The sequence below is a fragment of the Chiloscyllium plagiosum genome, chromosome 1 (genome assembly GCF_004010195.1).
Source record: "Chiloscyllium plagiosum isolate BGI_BamShark_2017 chromosome 1, ASM401019v2, whole genome shotgun sequence".
Lineage (NCBI taxonomy): Eukaryota > Metazoa > Chordata > Chondrichthyes > Orectolobiformes > Hemiscylliidae > Chiloscyllium > Chiloscyllium plagiosum.
The window spans coordinates 62,203,202-62,224,313 of record NC_057710.1 but is presented as its reverse complement, the minus strand read 5'-3'; the positions used below and the strand labels follow the sequence as shown (position 1 = coordinate 62,224,313).

The 21,112-nt window shown below is 42.5% G+C and overlaps 1 protein-coding gene across 3 annotated transcripts in view; it reads right to left on the bottom strand.

Annotated features, from left to right (window-relative positions):
* Window positions 1-21,112, bottom strand: part of atp8b5b (ATPase phospholipid transporting 8B5b) — a 269,633-nt gene that overhangs the window by 45,063 nt on the left and 203,458 nt on the right. For all 3 annotated transcript variants that reach the window (XM_043688030.1, XM_043688038.1, XM_043688048.1), the window contains one exon: window positions 6,850-6,955. In XM_043688030.1, coding sequence (XP_043543965.1) covers window positions 6,850-6,955 — 106 coding nt within the window. The remainder of the gene's footprint in view (window positions 1-6,849; window positions 6,956-21,112) is intronic.

Genomic DNA, 21,112 nt, shown 5'->3' with positions numbered 1-21,112 from the left:
GGGGCTAACATCTTCAACATATTGTCTAGCTATCACCATTGTTAACAGCTAACCTGAGAATGCAACTTTAAAAAAGTGTTTTGTGATTTACACATGAAAGAAGTGAAACTATCACTGTATTCTAACAGATGAAAGGCTTAACAGACAATCAATTCTTCAATGTATAATTTCAGTTACATCACACTGCAAATTTTTGCTATAAATTCTGTGTTACGATCGAGCCCTCCACAATCACCTGATGACGGAGCGTCGCTCCGAAAGCTAGTGTGCTTCCAATTAAACCTGTTGGACTATAACCTGGTGTTGTGTGATTTTTAACTTTGTATCCACTCCATCAAAACTTGCTATAAAATTAAATATCTTGACTAGGTCACCTTCTTTTATTATGCCATGCCTGTTGATTATGCCATGCATTTCTGGCATAATTCTTGTAAATCTTCTCTCTACCTTCTCCAAGCTTATAATATTACAAACTAATAAGAGTGCGAGAAGTGCATGGAGAAGAGTGTGGCCTGAAAAAGGTTCAATACAGGTATAAGTTAAAAACAGAAAATGCTGGAGAAACACGGCAGGTCTGGAAGCATCTGGGTTCAGCTTTGAACTGTTCTGAAGAAGGGTTATATTGGTCTCAAAATGTTAATTATTCCACATTCCAAATTTGATGCCAGACCTGCTGAGTTTCTCCAAACCTTTCTGTTTTACAGATGTAGGTTTGCTCGCTGAGCTGGAAGGTTCATTTCCAGACATTTCGTCACCCTACTAGGTAACATCTTCAGTGGGCCTCAGGCAAAGCACTGCTGAACATTCCTGCTTTCTATTTAAATTTTTGTGTTTCTTTGGGTTGGAGATATCATTTCCTGTGGTGATGTCACTTCCTGTTCCTTTTCTCAGGGGGTGGGAGATGTAATTCAATGGGTTTGTTGATAGAGTTCCGGTTGGAATGCCATGCTTCTAGGAATTCTCATGCGCATCTTTGTTTGGCTTGTCCTAGGATGAATGTGTTGTCCCAGTCGAACTGGTGTCCTTCCTCATCCGTATGTGAGAATACTAGTGAGAGAGGGTCATGTCTTTTTGGTTTTCATGTATCCTGGTAGCTACAATTCTTGCATTGTATTTTGTAAATGACATTAGTTTTGCTTGTTGTCTGTATAGGGACTTTCAAGTTCATTAGATGCTGTTTTATTGATTTGGTGAGTTTGTGGGCTACCATAATGCCAAGCAAAACTAATGTCATTTACAAAATACTATACAAGGACTGTAACAAACACTACATTGGACAAACAGGCAGAAAACTAGCCACCAGGATACATGAACACCAACTAGCCACAAAGAGACATGACCCTCTCTCATTAGTATCCTCACATACGAATGAAGAAGGACACCACTGCGACTGGGACAACACATCCATCCTAGGGTAAGCCAAACAAAGACACACATGAGAATTCCTAGAAGCATGGCATTCCAACCGGAACTCTATCAACAAACACATCGAGTTAGACCCCATCTACCACCCCCTGAGAAAAGGAACAGGAAGTGACTTCAAATAACACAGGAAATAACATCACGAACTTAAAGAAACCCAAATATATAAATAGAAAGCAGGAAACATCAGTAGTGCTTGGCCTGAGGCCCACTGAAGATGTTACCTAGTAGGGTGATGACACATCTAGAAACGAACCTTCCAGCTCAGCGAGCAAACCTACATCCAAAACCTCAACCTGAGCTACAAATCTTCTCAAAATTCACTTTCTGTTTTATTTCAGTTTTTCAGCATCCACAGTATTTTATTTTTATTTAACATGACTTTGCTATTTTTTAATTGTATTCCTCTGGAAAAAATGCCGAGTGCTTAATATCTTTTTAATGGTCTTGCTAACCTGTGATGATATTTACATTCCAAGATTCCCTTGTTTCTCTGCTCCACGTCGACTTGCACCTTTCAAATAAAAAGCGGCCTCTAGTTCTTCTTAAAAAAATCAGTGTTGATATTCAATTGCCAATTATTTGTCCATTCTACAAGTTAACTTTAATACCTAAATACATAAACAGCCCAAAAACCTAAAGGAATAACATTCCTGTTCAAATTTAAGGACAAACTCCAGGAATTTTCCAGTAACCATCCCATCCGGAATAAGTGGTGCTGAGGAAGAGAATCCTAATTTTGCACATTTCTGAAAGATGATTGTAATACTCCTTCGGTATGGGAAGCCACTTCAGGTACCCACCAGCCTGAAGAGATCAATAATCCTGGTGGGAATCATATCTTTCAGCTGGAACATAGAGGCTGCAGAGCCCCAATCTACCAAAAAGATAGAATGGCCGATTCAATAACATGGCGGTAAAAACCTCCTGTAAACATTTATATTTTAGGGAGTTCAAAGCAAATTTCAAACACTGCATCTCGGACAGGCCTATTAACAGTTTTGCAAGCTGACAGATTGCAGGCTTAAGAAAATAACAATTTCTTCTCTCTGGCCATTGTTAGAACTTGGACAGCCAGGCAGTGGGGTATAAATAAAAATCATGGGACAGTTGCGGACTTTGCATATTATGTATCTCCAACCATCTCTTTCAATCTGCATGCTATCATCACTGGAGGAGGGATCAAATCCCAGAAAAGAATAAAAAAGAGTAAAAGACTAAAAAGCGTAAATCTTATGTATGATGCATACTGTCCAACTAATCTTGCATTCTTCAAATTGGAGGTTCAGTACGATTAGCATGTTTATTTTCATGAATTATGTTTTACTTCTGTGTGGAAATGCCCCCTTTTTTTTCCAACCCTCATTTGACCAAAAGACCTCTAAAAAATACAATTTTATTCACTTGTGAGACATGGGATTTATTGTCCATTCTGAGCTATCCTTGAGAAAGTAGTGTTAAATTGCCTTTCTGAACCATTACAGTCCAGTTCAGGAAGGTAGACCCACAATGCTGCTAGGATGGAAGTTTCAGGATTTTAACCCAGCAACACTAAAATCATATGGCAAGTTGCTCGGGGGGGGGTGGGGGATCTTGCAGATAGTGGTATTTATATTCATCTACGGCCCTTGTCCTGCAGATAGAAGTGGTTGTTGGTTTCGAAGGTGTTGAATTTCACGCCTTGGTGAATTTCTGCAGTGGATCTTTTAGATAGAACACAGAACATAATAGTGCAATATAGACCCTTTGGCCCTCAATGTTGCGCTGTTCTGTGGAACCAGTCTGAAGCCCATCCAACCTACACTATTCCATTCTCGTCCATATGCCTATCCAATGACCATTAAAATGCCCTTAAAGTTGGTGAGTCTGCTACTGTTGCAGGCAGTGCATTCCACACTCCAACTACTCTCTGAGTAAAGAAACCACTTCTGACATCTGTCCTTTATCTATCACCCCTCAAATTTAAAGCTATGCCCCCTCGTGCTAGCCATCACCATCCGAGGAAAAAAGCTCTCACTGTCCAACTTATCTAACCCTTTGATTATCTTATACATCTCAATTAAGTCACCTCTCAACCTTCTTCTCTCTAACGAAAACAGCCTCAAGGCCCTCAGCCTTTCCTCATAAGACCTTCCCTCCAAACCAGGCAACATCCTAGTAAATCTCCTCTGAACCCTTTCCAAAGTTTCCACATCCTTCCTATAACGTGGTGACCAGACCCGTACACAATACTCCAAATGTAGCCAGACTAGAGTTTTGTACAGCTGCCGCATGATCTCATGGTTCCAAAACCCAATCCCTCTACCAATAAAAGCTAACACATCGTATGCCTTCTTAACAAAGCTATCAATCTGGCTGGCAACTTTCAAGGATCTATATACCTGGGCACAGAGATCTCTCTGCTCATCTACACTGCCAAGGATCTTACCATTAGCCCAGTACCCTGCATTCCTGTTACTCCTTCCAAAGTGAATCACCTCACATTTTTCCACATTAAACTCCATTTGCCCCCTCTCAATCCAGCTCTGCAGCTTATCTATGTCCCTCTGGAACCTACAACATCCTTCATCACTATCCACAACTCCACCAACCTTAGTGTCATCCGCAAATTTACTAATCCATCCTTCTATGCCTTCATCCAGGTCATTTAAAAAAAGGACAAACAACAGTGGACCCAAAACAGATCCTTGCGGTACCCTACTAGTAACTGAACTCAAGTATGAACATTTCCCATCAACCACCACCCTCTGCCTTCTTTCAGCTAGCCAATTTCTGATTCAAACCACTAAATCACCCTCAATCCCATGCCTCCATATTTTGTGCAATAGCCTATCATGGAGAACCTTATCAAATGTTTAGATCAGAGTGGTACTGGAAAAGCACATAAGGTCAGGCAGCATTAGAGGAGCAGGAAAATCGACGTTTCAGGTAAAAGCCCTTCATCAGGTTTCCAGCATCTGCAGTCCTCACTTTTGCCTAACCTTATCAAATGCCTTACTGAAATCCATATACACCACATCAACTGCTTTTCCCTCATCTACCTGTTTGGTCACCTTCTCAATAAGGTTTGTGAGGCATGACATACCCTTCACAAAACTGTGTTGACTATCTCTAATCAACTTATTCAACTGTAGATGATTATAAATCCTATCTCTTATAACCCTTTCCAACACTTTACCCACAACTGAAGTAAGGCTCACAGGTCTCTTCTTCCCTTCTTGAACAAGGGAACAACAACAAGGGAATAACCCCCTCTGCCTCATGAATGATCTGAAGTTCATCCAGCTCCAGCTCCAGTTCCCTAATGCGGTTTTCGAGGAGCTGGAGTTGGGTGCACTTCCCACAGATTGCTGCTGCTATGTAGCGTTGGTAGTGGAAGAACTGAATGTTTGTGGATGTGGTACCAATCAAATGACCTGCTTTGGACTGTTTCTTGAGTGCCGTTTCAACTGCAACCATCAGCACAAGCAGAAGCATTCCATAGTATTCCAGACTTGTGCATTGGAGGTGCTGAACTGACTTTGGGGAGTCAGGAGCAGGTGATGAGTTGTTTGTTTTCAAAGCCTCTGACCTGGTTGTAACCACAGTATGTATATAATTAGTCCAGTGAGTTTCTGTTTAATGGTAACCCCAAGGATGTTGACAGTGGGAATTCAGTCATGGTAATCCCACTGAACATCAAGGGGAAATAGTTAGATTGTCTCTTGTTGGAGATGGCCAATCTTTGTCACTTATGTGGCATGAAACTTATTTGCTTCTTGTCAGTCCACGATACTGTTCAGGTTTTGCTGCATTTGAACATGGGATGTTTCTGTATCTGAAGTTGTGAACAGTGCTGAATATTGCACAATCACAAGCAAACATCTCCACTTCTGATCTTAAGATGAAGGGATAGTCATTGATGAAGTAGCTGAAAATGATGGGTGGCATAATGGCTCAGTGGTTAGCACTGCTGCCTCACAGTGCTTGGGATCTGGGTTCAATTCGGGTCATTGTCTGTCTATATGGAGTTTGCAATTCTCCCAGTGTCTGCTTGAGTTTTCTCCGGGTGCTCCGGTTTCCTCCCACAATCCAAAGATGTGCAGGTTAGGTGAACTGGCCATGCTAAATTGCCCATAGTTTTCAAAGATATGTAGGTTAGGTGTATTAGTCAGGGGTAAATGTAGAGTAATAGGGTAGGGGAATGGGTCTGGGTGGGTTGCTGTCTGGAGGGTCAGTGTGGATTTGTTGGGCCAAATAGCCTGTTTCCAAACTGTAGAGTTTCTATGATTTGGTTAAGGAGATTATTCTGAGGGGCTCTTGTGGTGCAATTTTAGTGTCCCTACCTCTGTGGCCTGGGTTCAAGACCCATCTGCACTGTGTCACAACTTCTCTGGCCAGGTTGAAGACAAAATATTAAATTTGAGGAACTCCTGCAGAGAGATTCTGGAGCTGACATGACAGACCTCCAAAATACTGCAACCACATTCCTTTGTGTCAGGCATTCCTGATGAAGGGCTTATGCCTCAAATATCGATTCTCGTGCTCCTCTGATGCTGCCTGACCTGTTGTGCTTTTCCACAACCACACTCTGGACCATGATTTCAACAGTCAAAGCATCTTCACATCAACTGTAGTTTGAAGGGAACCTTCATGTCAAACTTGGTCAAATGTGGTTTGATGGCAAGAGCAGCCACTCTGACCTCACCTATGGAATTCAAATCTTTTACCCATGTTTGTACCAAGGCTGTAGCTCACCAAGGCCCACTGTATCCCAATTCTCTGTCTTTATTAATTAGCCAATAGTCTATCCATGCTGACATACAAACCCCAGCGTGCCGTGGTGTATTATCAAAAACACTTTGGAAATCCAAACATACTAAAACTACTGATTGCCCTTTACCTTTTATGCTTGTTACCTCCTCAAAGAATTCTAATAAATTTGCCATACATAATTTCCCCTTTGTGAGGCAAAATGCTGACTCTGCTTGAACGTATTAGGTATTTTGAAACACCCTACTATTATATTTCTTAAAATAGGCACTAAGATTTTCCAAACGAGAGTTGTTAAGCTAATTGGCCTATTGTTACTTGTATTTTTAGTTTCACTCTCTTTGTGAATGAGGGTGTTATACTAGTTTACCCTCAAAGTTTATATCTTATGTCTCTAATATTTCTTTTTGTTCATCTTGATTGTTAAAATGTTCCCAATCCTTCAGATTACCACTTGCCATACTGGACATTTGTCTTTCAATTTTACACTATCCTTAACTTTATTTTGTTAACCTTTTTTAGAATCCTTAACTATATGAAAGAATTTACACAATTAAAATATATTTGCAACATTGAATTCTTGGCCCTGTTTCTTGGACAAATCTGGAATTTTGCCACATATTCCTCATATTATTTTCCAATGTCGCAAAAAAGAGTCAAATTTAGTGTATTTACCTCAGTTCTACACGTACTTCTTCTGAATTGTTGCCGTCAATGATGAATATGTTTTTCATGTCTTCATTCAGCATATTACATGCGTAACCAATATTTACAGCTGTCTCTGTAAGAAAAAAATATTCTTTTCTATTTCATAGTTATTTTAAAAAATGCTTTTTCACAGCAAAGTCCAGATGGTTACAAAGCCTCTATTACAGGTATCTTATTTAATACCAGATTTATTTATTAACAGAACTTTAACTCATATCTCCATATCATTAGCACAGGCTTCTTAATTATTATTCGAGAAATACAATTATGTGACTGGCCCTCCAATTAAATATCTAGAATATTAAAATAGCTCGGCAGAATTTTAACTGCCAAAGGAAGACAAAATCAAATACATTTGGGATGTGATGGGATGATGGAATTGTTTGGCCATTAGTGTCCAGGCCAACATCACCAGCATCGAGGCACTGGCCCTTGATCGCTTACAATGAGCTGGGCTGAAAATGTGTTGCTGGAAAAGCGCAGCAGGTCAGGCAGCATCCAAGGAACAGGAGAATCGACGTTTCGGGCTTATGCCCTGCTGCGCTTTTCCAGCAACACATTTTCAGCTCCGATCTCCAGCATCTGCAGTCCTCACTTTCTCTACAATGAGCTGGGTAAATCATCCATGTGACCGACACAAGATTCTCTAAGCAGGTGCTCTACTCCCAGCTTCAAAACAGCAGGTGAGCTCAGGTGGACAGAAGAAGTGCTTCAGATACCCTGAAGACCTCACCGGCAAAATGCAACATTCTGATGTCTAGAAATCATCGGCCCAAGACCAACCAAAGTGGAGGAGGAGCATCTGGAAAGGAATTGAGCACCTCGAGACTTGTTGTTGGGAAAAAATGGAAGTCAGGCAGAAACAGCTAAAGGAGTGCGCTGCCACACCCATACCCCACCCACTCCTTCCTGAGACCACCACTTACCCCAAGTGTAACAGAATAAAAACTGAAAGAACTACAGATGCTGTAAATCAGAAACAAGAACAGAAATTCCTGGAAAGGCTCAATAGGTTTGGCAGCATTTGCTGAGAGAAATCAGAGTTAACATTTCAGGTTAACAGTTCTGAGGAAGGGTCACCGAGTCGTGCTCGTCTGCAAGGGACCACCGATGATAATACCAAAATCTTCCTTTCATTCAACTCATTAGAGCCAGGTTCAGCCTGGGGCAAATAACCACATTCCAGCCATCCCCAAAATGCTACACAGAGTTATAGAATCATAGAGCATAGAAACAAACCCTTTGGTCTAACCAGTCTATACCGAACATAATCCCAAACTAAACTAGTTCCACCTGCCTGTTCCTGGTCCATATCCTTCCAAACTTTTCCTTTTCATGTATCCGTCCAAATGTCTTTTAAACACTGTAATTGTCCCCGCATCCACCACTTTCTCAAATTTGGCCTTTTTCCCTCATTACATACATGTTCATTCATACATTTTTGAAAATATATTTCAATCATCTCTTAGAACTTTGACATACATTTCATTCTAATAAAAGATCCAAATAAAAAAATGATCAAAGTCAGGAACATTGGCAACACAATCATTACATAAGAATATTTAAAAAGTCCTGATATTCAAGTTTGCTTGCAAAACTGGAAAAGGAATACACATAAGAGACCACAAGCATTTATTTTAGATTAGATTAGATTCCCTACAGTGTGGAAACAGGCCCTTTGGCCCAACAAGTCCACACCGACCCTCCAAAAAGTAACCCACCCAGACCCATTCCCCTCTGACTAATGCACCTAACACTATGGGCAACTTAACATGGCCAATTCACCTGGCCTGCACATCTTTGGACTATAGGAAGAAACCAGTGCACCCAGAGGAAACCCACACAGACATAGGAAGAATGTGCAAACTCCACACAGGCAGTCCCCCGAGGCTGGAATCGAACTGGGGACCTTGGTGCTGTGAGGCAACAGTGCTAATCACTGAGCCACTGTGCCATGTATGATTTTTTGGATCATACGTTGAAAATCAGAAAAAGATACACTGTGTTTGAAATAGGGGAGACTGCAAAATGAATTGTTTGCCACTTGGAAAATCTAACTGAAGTGTATGAGAAAATATACAGAACCTACCTAGCTTCTGAATGAATTATGCATTGTCAAGATAGTTGAGACAGTGGCAGAAATTTGATTCTAAATATTGAGAGAAAAAAGTCAGACTTACCAGGTTTTTGAATGGCAACAAGCGAATCTCAGCAGTGACTGTCAAGTTATTCTTTTTGAATACATTAGCATGCCTTTGTTATCTAATCTTGTCTCATTGATATATAGTTTCCCATTCTCCCAAAGCTGGATTAAAAACTAACTTAAAAGTCAGAGTGGATAACTGCAATTCCAGTTTGCCGCTTGCTTTGCTGGGCCACCAGTCACAAACAACTCAGGGATACTCAATCGGCAGCGACCACCTGTATTCACCACCGTTTGGCATTGGGACACGTCAGTCTAATCGCTCCCTCATGGCACATCGACAATTAACTTACAATACAGTTCTTTTGTATTGAGGGTACAGAGTGCACCAGCAGCTTTCATTGGGATGCTGCTATTAGCATAGTGAACCAGATTGCAATTATTGGTGAGTCAGTCGGGGAACTGCACAGAGATCAGTTAGAGGTTTGGTCACTCATATGTTGGATCTGTCCATTCAAATTGGTTATTTTTCTTGAGAATGTAACGAGGAGAATTGATCAGGGGAGCCAGTGTATATGATTTACTTAGACCTTCCGAAGGCTTTTGATAAGGTCCCATGTAAAAGATTAGTTAGTAAAATTAAAGTGAATGGGACTCGGGTAGTTTAATGACACGGATAGAGAACTGGTCAGAAGACAGAAAAACAAAGAGAGTAGGAATATGGTTCACTTTCTATGTGGCAGTCCGTGACTAGTGGGAAAGCACAGCGATTAGCGTTTGGACTCCAGATATTCACAATACAGAGGAACCTCGATTATCCGAATGAGATGGGCGGGCACTATTTCGTTTGCATAATTGATTATTCGGTTAATTGATTTTCTCTGGGGCTTAGAGTTTCCTGTGAAGCCTGCTCCCCATTCAAGAGACTAGGCAGCAGCACACGGAGCTCAAGCCCCTACCCGCCTCCAAACCCCATCTGCTCCCACCCCTCCCCCCAACCCCGTCCACCTCCACCCCGCCCCCTGCCTGGCCACAAGTCCGTCTGAACCCACCCACCCCCCAAACCTCTGCGCTGTACAGGACAATATTGGGGAGATTTTCTGGGAACGGGGGTGATTCAGGGTACACCCCTGCGTACAGCTCCAGCGAAAGTGTGGGAGACAGAGGGTGGGAGGTCAATCATTTGGAGATGGTACCTGGACTGTCCAGGATTGTTCTCGGCAGTATTTCAATGAGCCAAGTTCGGTTTTAATCATTGTGCTTGTAAACAAAAGACACGATCAGGGTTGAAACAGTTCTGTGACATAAAGTTTCTATCGGGTCCGAGATCTCCTTTGGATAATCTGATATTCGGATAATCAAGGTTCCTCTGTATATGTTAACGATTTAGGCAAGGTCAATAATTGTAATATTTCCATGTTTGCAGATGTCACAAAGTTGGGTGAGAGGGTGAACTGTGAGGAGGCTGCAGAGTTGAGTATGTGGTCAAATCCATGACAGATGAAGTACAATGTAGATAAATGTAAAGTTATCCACTTTAACAGCAAAAATAGGCAGGCAGATTATTAACTGAATCACAAAAGATTGGGAAAGGAGGAGACACAGCAAGATCTGGGTCTCCTTGTAAACCAGTAGCTGAAAGTAAACATGTAGGTACAACAGGCTGTGGAGGCAGCAAGTAGTATGTGGACCTTCACAGTGTGAGGACTTGAGCACAGGAGCAGAGATATCTTGCTTTATTTGTACATTGTCTTTGTGAGACCACACCTAAACTAGTGTTTGCAGATTTGGTCTCCTTCTCTGAGGAAGGATGCTCTGGCTATTGATGGAGTGGTTATGAGACTGATTCCTGGGATGGCAGGACTTACATATGAAGAGAGAAGATTGGCTAGGAATGGATACAATGGAGTTTAAAGGAATGGGAGGAAGTAGGGAAATCTTGCAGACTCTGGAAAGAAACAGGATGTTCTTGAGGACTGGGGAGTTCAGATTAGGGGTCACAGTCTAAGAATACTAAGAATACTACAGTCTAGGCCATTTAGGATTGAAATATGAAGAAATGTCTTCACTCAGTGAGTGATGAACCTGTGAAATTCTCTGCCGCAGAAAGTGGTTGAGCCCAAAATACTGAATGTTTTCAACAGGAGTTAGAAGTAACTCATAACATGAAAACATACTGGCAACGCAGTAGTGATGTGCTCAGCAGGGAATGTGAGGAAGAAAACCTTGATTACTTTGTTGCCTTCATACTCATGCAACTCAAAAATGGAAATGCTGGAAATGAACAATGGCTGCGACCACACCCAGAATGGGTTTAGTAAGTGTTTTGTTACTGTCGAAGAAAATGCACTTCATTTGTGAGTCAGGCACTTCCACACTACAGGCTGACATCATTTGCAATCAATAGTACCCTACATGTGAAATGCTGCAGTGTCTAATTGTGTGTGGTACAAATACAAGTCACAAACAATCTTAACTATATCAGTGGTCATTAGAGATTGAAAACAGTCATCTTTGTGAAGCAGAGGTGACCTTAAAAGTGGCATTTACAAACCACTACTCACAAAGATAATCCAAGATCTCATAGACTGTACAGGGTTATGGAATTGATTTCCTCACCTTGAACTGTAAGTATTCACCACAACGCTCGTACATATAATGAAGCCTTTTTTTTGGGTGCTATGTGGGATGGGGTAGGAGTAAATGCAGCTTCTTCTTGTTTATTGTTAGATTTTCCTGTTGCTACATAAAAATACACATTTTTAACTGTTTTTTGAACGGTTTTCTAGAGACTGCCTGCTCCTGCCCCATAGAACTCACCTTGACTTACCTTGAATTGATTTTTTTGATAGTCACACATTGAACAATGCATTACACTGGGCATTGGGGAAAAAGCAGCACTCCCTTAGACAGAGTTCAATGGTGGGATGAGGCTAAAGACAAGTAACCTATGTAGGAATACATTTACAAATGTACACCTGATTTGTGACAATGTCAACAATCTTTCCTGAGAAGCATCTGTTTTTATTCCTCCCCAAATAGAATGTATGAATATAGAATATGGAACAGTACATCAAGGAACAGAAAATTTGGCTCACCATTTCTGTGCCAACCATGATACAATTTTCAGCTAATCACATCTGCCCTTGCATGTTCTATATCCCTGTATTCCCTGCCAGATCATGTGTCTGTCTAAATGCCTCTTAAACCTTACGAATGTATCTGCTTCTACTATCTCACCTGGCAACACATTCCAGGCACCTACAGTATAAAAACTTTTCCTCATCCAACTCGTTTTGTAACCTTAATGTTACCTTAATGCCTCCTTGTATTTGACATTTCTACCTGGAAAAAGACTCTAACTATCAACCCTATTCATGCCTCTCATAATTTCATATACTTCTAGCAGGTCGTATATGACTCTGACTCCTCCTCTCCCTTCCTCGACATATCTGTTTGCATTTCTGGGATAAGGTGGCCACCAATATCCACTACAAATCCACCGACTCCCACAGTTACCTCAATTATACATCCTCTTACCCTACTTCTTGCAAAGAGTCCATTCCATTTTCTCAGTTCCTCCATCTTGATTACATCTATTCTGATGATGCCAACTTCAATAAGGGCACCTCCAAAATGCCTGCTTCTTGCCTCAAACAAGGTTTCCCCATCATCATGGTTGACAGGGTCCTCTGCCAGTCCAATCAATCACCCATACTTTGGCGCTCACTCTCTCTCTTCCCTCCCATAACATCAATAGGGTCCCCTTGTTCTCAACTACTATCTCAATACGGTCCACATTCAAAGGATCATTAGCCACCATTTTCGCCACCTCCAGCAGGATACTCGACATATTCCCCTCCTCTCTCTTGTCAGCCCTCCACAGGGACCACGCCTGTGTGTGCGTGGGGTCTATGGGAGGGGTGGGGGGGGGGGTTGGGCGGTGAGTACAGGCAACTCCCAAGGATGTGGTGTACAGACTAAAACTGAGGGCTTTTTAAAAAATAAAACTTCTCTATTCTTTGTTCTAATGTTGAATTTTATTTATGATTCTCTGTAATAAGTGCTATGAGCTAGTGAGGGTAGGAATAGGAGGATAGAGCAGATGAATGCATGGCTGAGGAGCTGGTGTATGGAGAAGGATTCACTTTGTGGGATCATTGGCATCTCTTTTGGGGTGGAAGTGACCTGCACAAGAAGGACTGATTGCACCTGAATTGGAAGGGGACTAATAGACTGGCAGTGAGATTTATTATAGCTGCTCAGGAGGATTTAAACTAGTAAGGTGAGGCAGAGGAGGACCCAGGGAGATACTGAGGAGAGAGCTCAATCTGAGACTGGTAAGTTGAGAAAAGAAGCGAGTCAAACAGTCAGGGCAGGCAGGGACAAAGCAGAATAGAAGGTAGAACTGACAAATTAAACTGCAATTATTTCAATGCAAGAGGCCTAATAGGGAAGGCAGATGATTTTAGGGCATGGTTAGGAACATTGGACTGAGACATCATAGCAATTACAGAAACATGGCTCAGGGATGGACAGGACTGGCAGCTTAATGTTCCAGGATAAAAATGCTACAGGAAGGATTGAAAGGGAGGCAAGAGAGGAGGGAGCGTGGTGTTTTTGATAAGGGATAGCATTACAGCTGTACTGAGGGAGGATATTCCCAGAAATACATCCAGGGAGGTTATTTGGGTGGAACTACAAAATAAGAAAGAAATGATCACCTTATTGGGATTGTATTATAGACCCCCTAACAGTCAGGGAAATTGAGAAACAAATTTGTAAGGAGATCTCAGTTATCTGTAAGAAAAATAGGGTGGTTATGGTAGGGGATTTTAACCTTCCAAACATAGACTGGGAGTGCAAAAGCATTCAGGGTTTAGATGGGGAGGAATTTGTTAAGTGTGTATAAAAAACAATTCTGATTCAGTATGTGGATGCATCTACCAGAGAAGGTGCAAAATTTGACCTACTCTTGAGAAATAAGTCAGGGCAGGTGCTGAGGTGTCAGTGGGGGACCACTTTGGGGCCAGCGACCATAATTCTATTAGCTTTAAAATAGTGATGGAAAAAGATAGACCAGATCCAAAAGTTGACAAAAATTGGAGAAAGGCCAATTTTGACAGTACTAGGTAAGAACTTTCAAAATCTGATTGGGGCAGCTGTTCGCAGGTAAAGGGACGGCTAGAAAATGGGAAGCCTTCAGAAATGAGACAACGAGAATCCAGAGACAGTATATTCCTGTCAGGGTGAAAGGAAAGGCTGGTAGGTATAGAGAATGCTGGATGACTAAAGAAATTGAGGGTTTGGTTAAGAAAAAGAAGGAAGCATATGTCAGGTATAGACAAGAGAAATCAAGTGAATCGTTAGAAGAGCATAAAGGCAGTAGGAGTATACTTAAGAGGAAAATCAGGAGGGCAAAAAGGGGACATGAGACAGCTTTAGTAAATAGAGTTTAGGAGAATCCAAAGGTTTTTTACAAATACATTAGGACAAAAGGGTAACTAGGGAGAGAATAGGGCCCCATAAAGATCTGCAGGGCGGCCTTTGTGTGCAGCCGCAGGTGATGAGAGAGATAATAAACGAGTACTTTGCATCAGTGCTTACTGTGGAGAAGGACATGGAAGATATAGAATGTGGGGAAATAGATGGTGACATCTTGAAAAATGCCCATATGACAGAGGAGGAAGTGCTGAATGTCTTGAAACGCAAAGAAGTGGATAAATCCCCAGGACTTGATCAGGTGTACCCGTGAACTCTATGGGAAACTAGGAAAGTTATTGCTGAGACTCTTGCTGAGATATTTGTATCATCAATAGTCACAGGTGAGGTGCCAGAAGACTGGAGGTTGGCCAATGTGGTTCCAATATTTAAGAAAGATGGTCATAACAAGCCAGAGAACTATAGACCAGTGAGCTGACGTCAGTGGTGAGCAAGTTGATGGAGGGAATCCTGAGGGACAGGATGTACATGTATTTGGAAAGGCAAACACTGATTTGGGATAGTCAACATGGCTCTGTGTGTGGGAAATCATGTCTCACAAACTTGATTGAGTTTGTTGAAAAAGTAACAAGGAGGATTGATGAAGACAGAGTGGTAGACGTGATCTATTGGACTTCAGTAAGGCGTTCGACAAGGTTCGCATGGGAGACTGGTTAGCAAAGTTACATCTCATGGAATACAATGAAAACTAACCATTTGAATACAGAACTGGCTCAAAGGTAGAACACAGAGGGTGGTGGTGGAGGGTTGTTTTTCAGACTGGAGGCCTGTGACCAGCGGAGTGCCACAAGGATCGGTGCTGGGTCCACGACTTTTCTTCATTTATATAAATGATTTGGATGTGAGCTTAAGAGATACAGTTAGTAAATTTGCAGATGACACCAAAATTGGAGGTGTAGCAGACAACGAAGAAGGGCACCTCAGATTACAACAGGATCTTGATCAGATGGGCCAATGGGCTGAGGAGTGGTAGATGGAGCTTAATTTAGATAGATGCGAGGTGCTGCATTTTGGGAAAGCAAATTTAGCAGGATTTATACACTTAATGGTCAGGTCCTTAACAAAGAGACCTTGGAGTGCTGGTTCATAGCTCCTTGAAAGTGGAGTTGCAGGTAGATAGGATAGTGAAGAAGGCGTTTGGTATGCTTTCTTTTATTGGTCAGAGTATTGAGTACAGGAGTTGGGAGGTCACGTTGCGGCTGTACAGGACATTGGTTAGGCCATTGTTGGAATATTGCGTGCAATTCTGGTCTCCTTCCTATCAGAAAGATGTTGTGAAACTTGAAAGGGTTCAGAAAAGATTTACAAGGATGTTGTCAGGGTTGGAGGATTTGAGCTATAGGGAGAGGTTGAATAGGCTGGGGCTATTTTCCCTGGAGTGTCAGAAGCTGAGGGGTGACCTTATAGAGGTTTATAAAATCATGAGGCGCATGGATAGGGTAAATAGACAAGGTCTTTTTCCTGGGGTGGGGGAGTCCAGAACTCGAGGGCATAGGTTTAGGATGACAGGGGAAAGATATAAAAGGAACCTAAGGGGCAATTTTGTTCACACAGAGGGTGGTGCGTGTGTGGAATGAGCTGCCAGAGGAAATGGTGGAAGCTAGTACAATTGCAACATTTAAAATGTATCTGGATGGATATATGAATAGGATGGGTTTGGAAGGATATGGGCTGGATGCTGGCAGGTGGGACTAGATTGGGTTGGGATATCTGGTTGGCATGGACGAGTAGGATCGAAGGGTTTGTTTCCAAGCTGTACATCCCTATGACTCTAAATACTTAAGCATTCTGTACCTAGGTACCCTGTGCCTAAGATGGTGCCAAAGCAGCAAGATTATAAACTTTTCATTGCACTGATTTGAGTGCACAGGATAATAAAGGTAATTCAATTTAGTTCAATTCACTCTGGGACATCATTCCTCCTCCACTCACAACGTCTCCTCGCTAACCCCCACCTCCAATGGCTCACAGCACTTTCCTATGCCATCGCAGAAGGTGTAAAACCTACTCAGTTACTCTTTCCTTCTCCACTATCCAAGATCTCAAACATACCTTTCAGGTGAAGGAGCAATTTAACTGCACTTTACTCAACCTAGTTTACTGTATTCGCCGTTCAGTGTAGTCTCCTCTACATTGGTGGGATGAAGTGCATACTGAGCAACTGCTTTGCAGAACATCTATGTTCTGTCCACTAAAATGCCTCTGAGTTTCTGGTTTTCTTTCATTTCAACACACCATCTCGTTTCCTGGCCAACATCTGTCTCATGCTTGCTACCATACTCCAGCAAAGTTTAGTGCAAGCTGGAAGAATAATACCTCACATTCTGCTTGGGAGCCATGTAACTTTTGGAATCAATATCAAGTTCAATAATTTTAGGGCCTGAGCACCTTCTTCATTCTCCTTACCACAATCTCCACGCACCAGACCTTGTCATCACATGGACTACTATCACAACCCTTTGTCAGCCACTAACTGTCCCCATCAACAGCTATTCATTCTCTCAGGTTGACCTTTACCCATTCCTTTGTCTGCCCAATTATTTTTCTCTCTCTCTGGGCTCCATCTCCACCTATTGTTTATTCTTTCCCCTTTCCCCAGCCCTTATATAGAAAATACACCAACCTGTCCAAACTCCAATTAGATCTAAAGAAGGGTCACTGGGCCCAAAGTATTAACTCTGTTTTCTCTACACAGATGCTGGCAGACCTGCTGCTTTTTTTCAAGAATTTCTGATTTTCAGCACCTGTAGTTCTTTGGGTTTTTTCTGGTTGGTTCACCGACACTTTTATCTAAGTCATTTGTATTATAAACGACAGAGATCCCAGCACTGAATCTTGTGGAACACCACTGGTCACAGACCTCCAGCCAGAAAAACATCCGTCCACAACTACCCTCTGTCTCTTGTGATCAAGCTAATTTTGTATCCAATTTTCTAACTTTCCATGGATTCCATGCAAGTTAATCTTCTGGACCAACCTAACAGGCAAGTTTTCAAATGCTTGTGTAAAGTCCATGTGGACAACATTCACTGCCCCACCCTCATTAATCAACTTTGTAACTTCCTCAAAAACCTCAATCAAGTTTGTGAGACAAGATCCCTTTCACATAAAACTATGCTGACCATCCCTAATAAGTCTACTTTTTTTTCAAATGAGAGTAAATCTTGTCACTAGAACTCTTCTCTAATAATTTCCATACCACTGCTGTGAGGCTCACTGGACTATAATTTCCGAGATTATCCTTATTTCCCCCATTAAACAGAGAAAAAACATTGGCTATTCTCCACACTTTTGGGACCTCACCTGTGGCTAACGAGGGTACAACGATCTCTGTCAAGGCCCCAGCAATCTCCTCCTTTACCTCCTTCAGTATCCTGGGATCGATCCAAACAGGCCATGGGGACTTTTCTACCTTAATGTTTTTCAAGATATCCAACACCTCCTCCCTTCTTAATATCGACAAGCCTCAGAATATCAACACACTCCTCCCTAATCTTACCTTAGTGAATACTGATGAGAAGTACTCATTAACAACCTCCTCTCACTTATTCTGCCTCCATCAATAAATTCCCAACTTTGTCCTTGAGCGGATATACCATTTCCCTAGTTAATATTTTGCTCCTAATATATGTATAAAATGGTTTGGGATTCTCAATCTTACTTGCCAAGGATATTTTGTGGCCCTGGCAAGTTTTCCTAACTTCTTAAGTTCTTTTCTGCTTCCTTTATATTCCTTAAGAGCCTTGTTTCATTCCAGTTTCCAAAACTTACATGTACATCTTTGCTCTTGTGACTTAAGCTTCCAATATTTCTTGTCATTCAAGGTTCCTAAATCTTGCCACCCTTATCACTCTCAGCATCAGATATGGATTTACCCTCAAACAGCTACTTCCAATCTAATTTCTCCAGTTCCTGTCTAATATTGTTGTAATTAGCCTTCTCCCATTTTAGCACTTCCATCCGATTTATCCTTACCGATAACTTCCTTGAAGCTCGCAGAATTATGATCACCATTGAAACTTCAATCACCTGGCCAGGCTCAGTCTCCATTACCCTCACTTGACCTCTTTCCACCTATCACATTTCCGACGCCCCTCCCCCAAGTCCCTCCTCCCTACCTTTTATCTTAGCCTGCTGGACAAACTTTCCTCATTCCTGAAGAAGGGCTTATGCCCAAAACGTCAATTCTCCTGTTCCCTGGATGCTGCCTGACCTGCTGCGCTTCTCCAGCAAAACATTTTCAGCTCTGATCTCCAGCATCTGCAGACCTCACTTTCTCCTCAGTCTCCATTACAAAGTCTTGTACAGTCCCTTCCCTTGTACTATCTGCACATTGTTTCAAGAAACACTCCTGGATGCACCTAACAAACTCTGCTCCATCTATGTCCCGAACACTAAGGAAATCTCAGTCAATATAAGTTAAGTTAAATCACCCACTACAATAACCCTTTTTGCAGCAGAGAGCGGTGGGAGCTGGGCGGAAGTAAAGTCGGAGCGCAACGCCAGGCGGGAAGGTACGTGATTGTTATTTAAGAACTTACCTCGACGCCAACGGTCTTTTTGCACCAGAGAGTGGCGGGAGCCGGGTGGAAGTGAAGTCGGAGCGCAAAGCCGGTCGGGAAGTTCAGTGATTGCTATTTGAGTGGGTGTGTTCTAGACCCCAGGTCTTACAAAGTAGGGCCTCTCTCCCACCCTCCTCCTCTAACCTAAATTAAAAGTCCACAGACTTGCCCCAAAAAGAGGGTCCAAGGAAGTTCCTGTGGATTGAAGACTGAGGCTTTACCTCAGGAGTCTTTGACAAGGAGATTGAGTGAAGTGATTACGCCACAATTGAAGAGGGTGAAGACATGACTGCCAAGCTGGTTCAGTGTGCTACATGCTTGATGTGGGAGGTCAACGACTCTGGTGTGTCTGGCTCGTATCAGTGTGGAAAGTGTGTGCATGTTCAGCTACTGACAGAGTATACTGCAGCACTGATGAAAGAACTCGAGGACCTTAGGCTCATCCGAGAGAACGAGATCTTCTGGACAAGACCTTCAGCGAGGTTATTACACCGACCATACCAGAAGAGAGCAGACGACGAGGAAGGCAGAGAGGAGACAGGTGCAAGAGACGCTGGGGGAAGTACCTATCAGGAACAAGTTGAATCTTTTGGAAACAGTACAGACAGATGACACTGCCAGTCTGCGAGGTGGCCAGGTCTGTCAATCAAAGGTTGGCGTGGAGGCAGCGCGGAAGAGTCGGACATCGCACAGAGCCGTGATAATAGGGGACTCCATAGTGAGAGGAACTGACCTGGGTTTTTATGGCAGCAGGCGGGACTTAAGGATGGTGTGTTGCCTTCCTGGTGCCAGGGTTAAAGACATCACAGACAGAGTGCAGGACATCTTCAAGGACGAAGGTGAAGAGCCAGAGGTGGTGGTACATGTCGGCACAAATGATATCGGAAAGAAGAGGAAGAACATACTACAGCGGGACTTTGGAGAACTAGGAAGAAGGCTGAAAAGCAGGACGTCCAGGGTGGTTACCTCTGGTTTGCTTCTAGTTCCTCGGGCTAGTGAGGCCAGAAACAGGGAGATAATGGACTTGAACGTGTGGCTGGGGAACTGGTGCAGGAGGCAAGGATTTAAATTCTTGGATCACTGGGGTATGTTTTGTGGTAAGCATAAATTATATAAGAGAGACAGTTTGTACCTTAATAGGTTAGGGACCAGCATTCTGGCAGGCAGGTTTGCTACTGCAACACAGCTACGTTTAAACTAAGTAGCGGGGGGGAGGGGACAAACTGGATGTTTAAGAAGGAAATTGAGGGGAATGTTAGAACAGGGGAAGTCAACAAAGACAACTGTATCAATGAGGCAGAAAACTCAAAAAGGGATCATGGTGTAAGGTTGAGTGAAATAGGAGTTGATGGGAAGGGTGAGGGCAGTAACAAACTAAAAATACCATACATGAATGCACGAAGCATTAGAAATAAGATGGATGAGCTTGAGGCTCTTTTGGAAATTGGAAGATGCGATATTGTGGGAATAACTGAGACGTGGCTTCAAGTGGACAGGGCCTGGGAAATGAATATTCAAGGCTACACGTGCTTTTGTAAGGACAGACTGACGGGCAGAGGGGGTGGGGTGGCCATGTTGGTAAGGGATGATATTCAGTACCTTGTGCGGGGGGACCTAGAATCAGGGGATGTAGAGTCAGTGTGGATAGAGCTGAGAAATTCTAAGGGTAAAAAGACCCTCTTCGAAGTTATCTACAGGCCCCCTAACAGTAGTCTGGATGTCGGATGTAAGTTGAATCAGGAGCTGAAATTGGCCTGTCGCAAAGATGTTACTGCAGTTGTTATGGGGGATTTCAATATGCAGGTAGACTGGGAAAATCAGGATGGTATTGGACCTCAAGAAAGAGAGTGGAGTGCCTCCGAGATAGATTCTTAGAACAGCTGGTACTGGAGCCTACCAGGGAGAAGGCAATTCTGGATCTGGTATTGTGCAACGAACCAGAATTGATCAGGGACCTCGAAGTGAAGGAGCCATTGGGAAATAGTGACCATAACAAAATAAGCTTCAATCTGCAATTTGAGAG